The 5,141-nt window shown below is 35.8% G+C and overlaps 1 protein-coding gene and 1 non-coding gene across 3 annotated transcripts; one reads left to right on the top strand and one right to left on the bottom strand.

The window, feature by feature from the left end:
* Positions 1 to 1,123: 1,123 nt before the first annotated feature.
* LOC114728299 (nitrogen regulatory protein P-II homolog) lies at positions 1,124 to 4,655 on the bottom strand. Of its 2 annotated transcripts, XM_028915180.1 has the most exons (8): positions 4,308 to 4,655; positions 4,186 to 4,231; positions 4,010 to 4,037; positions 3,034 to 3,121; positions 2,637 to 2,704; positions 2,334 to 2,403; positions 1,492 to 1,527; positions 1,124 to 1,400 (listed from the first exon to the last, which is right to left on the bottom strand). In XM_028915180.1, exons 1-8 carry the CDS (start codon positions 4,501 to 4,503, stop codon positions 1,345 to 1,347), a joined length of 588 nt encoding a protein of 195 aa, XP_028771013.1. In that variant the 5' UTR covers positions 4,504 to 4,655; the 3' UTR covers positions 1,124 to 1,344. The 2 variants fall into 2 exon arrangements, with proteins under 2 accessions (XP_028771013.1, XP_028771012.1); XM_028915179.1 differs by lacking the exons at positions 1,124 to 1,400; positions 1,492 to 1,527 and adding an exon at positions 2,046 to 2,232.
* A 124-nt stretch (positions 4,656 to 4,779) lies between these two features.
* On the top strand, positions 4,780 to 4,852 carry TRNAF-GAA (transfer RNA phenylalanine (anticodon GAA)). The gene has a single exon. It is a non-coding gene; the product is annotated as a tRNA-Phe (tRNA).
* Positions 4,853 to 5,141: the final 289 nt, after the last annotated feature.

Here is a 5,141-nt window from a genome sequence, read left to right as displayed (position 1 = left end):
TTTATTTTTCTTTCAAATATTTAATTGAAAACACTAAATAAATGATATTAATATTTTTTAAACTTTTTTTAGGTAGGATGTAACATATAATGATATAATTATAATAATTAATAAAAAATTTTAAAAAAATGCGGGCTAGCCCAACACGACAAGTTGTAGGTTATGCTGTGCGGTTAAAAAGTTTCGGGCTAGAAGTTTGATTTTTAACCAATCCTAACATGTCTTTTTTAGCGGGTTGACGGGTTAGACCTTTAGGTACAACCTATAGTACTGACTCTAGTCCCGTGTTACCAGGATGATGTATGAGTTCCTTCTTAATGAGAATGAGCTGCAAATTATCGTCGAAAAAAATTGTTGGAAGAGCACGCAGTGCCTCAGTTTTCAAGAGCGCGTGTGATAAAAATTATGCAAGTACCAGATTTTATCAAATATTTAATAAATCATCTTAGTAATATGCAGTATTTTCCCATTTCCTTCGGCAAAACAAAGTGTTTTCCCACTTCTCATACAATATGTAGTTTTCTTCTATCACTGGCACGTAAATTTCTGATTTTTATCGATTCTTTATGCCCTCTAGATTTCAGGAAAACTAGACACATATCTCCATGTTATTTACTATACTAACTCCCATCCTAAAAATTTATAACTCCAAAATTAGTACTAAGTTTAAAAATATTAAGCAAATTAGTTAAGTTAGTTATTTGTTAAAAATATGTATTATTTTTCTTAAATTATTATCTTCAATCATATGTATCAAATATCAATAGAAATATTTTAAGAAAAATAAAAAACAAAGTAAATTAAGATATTATATTTAAAATTAAATTCAGTCCCACAATTAGTTCTTATATTAGAAATCACTGACTATTTTTATATTAAGGAGTCGAGATATTACATACATATTGGTATTGATATTCATGTCTGATTTTAGTTACAATCACTAGAAGAGGAATTACCAAAAGCCTCTTTTTTCAAAGTGTGAATTTTTAGGGCGATTTATAAATTATTTCCAAAAACTACTTGCATATAAATTCTGCGTATTTAAAACTACTTTCCTCCTGTTAACTCCTTTATGCTTTGATTTATGTTTCCGACATAAAAATTCAGTTCATCAAGAAGTGACTACTTAAAAAAGAGGAAATCAAAATTTCGACTCAAACCTCCACTTATCAGTTACTATTGGCTATCAGAGCATATGTTAGTTGATTATTGCTTCACAATCTGCCTTCAATGAAGTAACAGTTAAATAGCACTGCGATGTAATATTTGAGAAGAAAAGGATCATGGGTACAAAGCAAAATGCTCCGAAGAGGGCCAACTAGAAGTCTTTCTGTTTCCAAATGCTCATACAGCAGAAGCTGGCCCACCAGTCATCCTCACTGCCATTTCCCCACGTTCACCTGAAAAATTCACATTCAACTGCTTCTGAGTTTATGTGCTGACAGAACAAGTATGCAATTTTTCATGTGGACAATTCCACAAACAGGTTACCTGTGCGAACTCTTATAACATCTGCAACAGGTATCACTGCACAATCAATCGATAATCAATAATTCATTAAAACTGAGATTCCATCTCGAGTGACGACATTAAAATAAAATATTTTCTTCAATATATAGATCGTAGCATTGTTCTTTCTTTCACCAAAACATCCATTATGCGAACCTAGGCAAGTTAATAGACCCAATTCCATTCGCAAGAAATGCGCATCAGGTTAGTCTAAACTTTCACGTCCGGTTATCCTGATGGTTCTTGAAACAGCCCATCCAAAGCCAAATCTTCCATGCAGTGTAGTAAGTTTGATGCACACGAGGATATGAAACTAAACCAGAATTGAAGTATTTTACTTCCTCAGTTCTAACCTTGTCACAAGTAGAAGTGAAAAGAGAAGCACACATTAAACTTCATCTGCTGTGTGATGCAGAAGTTCTGCGGCATGGGGGCACTTTCAATGTTCTAGTATCTGAACTCACTGCTATATAATTAATCATTTCACTTAATCTGCATAATTCTTTTCTTTCTCTTGGCTTTTAGTTGAAAAAACTTTACTAATTACTCATCTCTAGCACGTAGACAGAAAAGCAATTAATTGCTCAGCAGGAAATCAATTAAGCTTTACACAATCTCGGGTTTGGAAAATCCATTCTCCCTGGAGACGAAGTAGAGGGATATCTACTACATGAGAATACGTAATGATCAACTTGAGACAGCCCATCAACATCCCTAAAACAACTGCACGTAAAGATTTATCCACATCCACACATACAATATAAATAAAGCTGCAAACAGTCAAGACAGTACACGTGGATTGGCAAAGAATGTTGAAGCCTTACAAAAAATTTTGCCATCACCAATCTCCCCTGTTCTTGATGTCTTGATAATCTTGTCTATAACTGCTTCAACCTAATTAAAAGATAACATCTAGTCAGAAATGATGCAGAGGGGTTATGGACTTATGGCTCCCTTATATATGATTGTTAGCAATTTTGAAAATAAGCTAGTAGAAAATCCAAGGCATATTAACAACTGAGGATTTCTCCTCTCTTCTTTACAAAATTGTCCATGCTTAACAAGAGAAGTACACGATCCATTTTAATGCAAAATGCCGCCCAAATTACCATCAAATGTCCACATACCTGACCCTTGCTCACTACTATTTCCAACTTAACTTTGGCGACAAAATTGTCTTCAGAAAATTCAGAGCCTGCATTGAAATCAGTAACCTAAAAGAGTCATGTAAGGCAGAATGTGATCATCTACTTAGGTATAGAATATGCATAGGTTAACATGCTAAACATGTTATTCCAAAAAAAAAAACTATGCTAGTATTTTGGTGAAATATATGAACGGCGTTGTTTTACTTTTTCCTTAAATAAAAGGAAAGTCACAATGACGTGAAATTCAACTCATTCAACATGACTCCCGCAATAAATTGGGGTAACGTTGTTATAAAGGCATTGAAGACATGTAGAAACAAGATGATATTTCTTCAGTTTTAAGTTTTAACTATTTGGTAGTTCGAAATGAACTTACCTCCCTGCCTCTCTTTTGAACCACCCTGAGATCCAAAGCCCCGGGCATCAGATACTGTGACGCCACGGATTCCCATTTTCAACAAATCCTTCATGGAAAAAATAATAATAAGGGAGGAATGGCACTAGGTCACTCAGTGGTGGTCGGTCAATAAAATAGCACAGGCCCGCCCAAATGAACAGTGCATCAGAAATATTGGCCAAGCCAATCCTTTAAATAAGTGGAGGAACATGACGTGACAAGAGACAACGATAGTTCTGGGAGGAAAACAAAAATCGGTAGGTTGGGCTTAGAAGACTTCCTATATGAAGATGCTTAGCCACGATCTTGAGTCCAAATATGACAAGGAAGCCATGAACTTGTCCATGGCCATGACCCATGCATAAATATTCGGAGGAACAATTACGCTGAACCTGAACTAGTTATTAATGCTGGATTCTACTTGTCTATTACCAGTTTAAGCGCCTACGAAGAGAGATGATGGGAAGTCACACCCAATCCAATGGAATTAAACCGCGGTTACATTTAGGCAGATGAGAACAAACAAGCTTTCAATAAGAGACTGGAAATTGTTACGAAACTAGCAAGCCTTTTTCAATCGATGGCCCATGGTGAGGATTCAGAATTTATTAAAACTACATTTAAGAAGGGTGATTACGTACCAAAGCAGAAACCCCCCCCCCCAAAAAAAAAAAAACACACACACACACGCAGAGACACACACACAAAAAAAAAAAAAAAAAAAACCTTCCTGCAGGGAAAAAGAGAGGAAGAAAGGAGAAATCGCAATACAGTCTGTGAGGATTTTGAAGAGTGAAATGAGAATATTCATATGTTGAAACAGTAAGCAAGCATTGTTAACGTCACTTTCACTGAAATGAATCACCTTCTCATAAGGTATCCCTGCCCCATTTAAAGAAATTACCGCAACGCTTAATTGCACATAATAGTGATCAAATCAAAGGTTAGCCCATACCGAAGAAACATGAGGGACTCGCCAAGGCCTGCTCCGTAGCAAATTCAACAAAATATGATCAATTAAGATCATTAGTCAGTTCACAAAACTTATCTCAACTTAACTAAGAAAACATCGGTCATTCCTTCCACTCCACATGCAGACAAAAAAGAAAGGGAGTAAAAAAGCTTCAAAACCTGAGAATCGCTTCCACCTTGTAGAACTTGGAATCGGGAACATAATCTGGGAGAGTGAGCAATCAATTAAGTAACAGAATAAACAGAGTTTGAACAATGAAGGACATCGTCGGCATTTGTACCGGGAAGACTCTGAGCTCTGATTTTGGGGACAATCGGGGCCGTGGCATTGCGTTTGTGTCTAAGGGCGAGGCAAGGAAATTCATAACTATGGAAACTGGGAGCAATCGATCTGTAATCTTGAAAAGGGACTTCGAATTTTTTGAGATGAAAGTTTGAAGGACTAATAAGGAGGGATCTTGCCAAGATAGAGGTCATTATTTCCCAGAAACAGGAGATGAGCAGAACCGCGAACTGAACGCTACTCGTGTTTCGACCAGGAAGGGCAGAAACCGATGACTCAAGCGAAACAAAAGCCCAGTACCATACTGTTCATGGCGATGATGTTGAGGGGGATCGAGAACGGAAATCCTAATATGGCGCTGCGAAGGAGGATCTGAGAAAGTATTGACACGCGTACAATTTCATGCAGGGACAATTCAAGCAACACGGATTAAGAGTATGATCAAGTTTTACGACTGAGGATCAGACGTCGCGGGGATAGCTCAGTTGGGAGAGCGTCAGACTGAAGATCTGAAGGTCGCGTGTTCGATCCACGCTCACCGCAATCTCAGTAATAAATTTTCCATAATTAATTTTTATATGCTCATCATTTATTTAAATATACTCGCAAGTATATTACTTTAAGACCTATTTAACTAATTTGATTAGATTAAAAAAGTTAGATAAGTTAGTTAATTATAAGAAATATGACATGTTTTTTTTAAATATTATACTATCTTTCTTAATATACTCTCTTCCTTACTTATTTGATTATGGTTGAGATAGTATCCATGAAATAATTTTAAAAAAATTAATGAATATAATAAATTAGTCTTATATTTAAGATTAAAATT

This window comes from Neltuma alba, unplaced genomic scaffold, assembly GCF_004799145.2.
Source record: "Neltuma alba isolate B1F8T4 unplaced genomic scaffold, ASM479914v2 tig00012532_pilon, whole genome shotgun sequence".
Taxonomy (NCBI): domain Eukaryota; kingdom Viridiplantae; phylum Streptophyta; class Magnoliopsida; order Fabales; family Fabaceae; genus Neltuma; species Neltuma alba.
This window is presented reverse-complemented; position numbering and strand designations above follow the sequence as displayed.

Coding starts and splice junctions, on each gene's coding strand:
- LOC114728299 (XM_028915179.1), bottom strand. CDS start 4,503: ATGACCTCTATCTTGGCAAGATCCCTCCTTATTAGTCCTTCAAACTTT. Junction 2,705..3,033: donor TTCAAAAGAGAGGCAGGGAG/GTAAGTTCATTT, acceptor ATTTCAATGCAG/GCTCTGAATTTTCTGAAGAC. Junction 2,233..2,333: donor TGGTGATGGCAAAATTTTTT/GTAAGGCTTCAA, acceptor CTTTACGTGCAG/TTGTTTTAGGGATGTTGATG.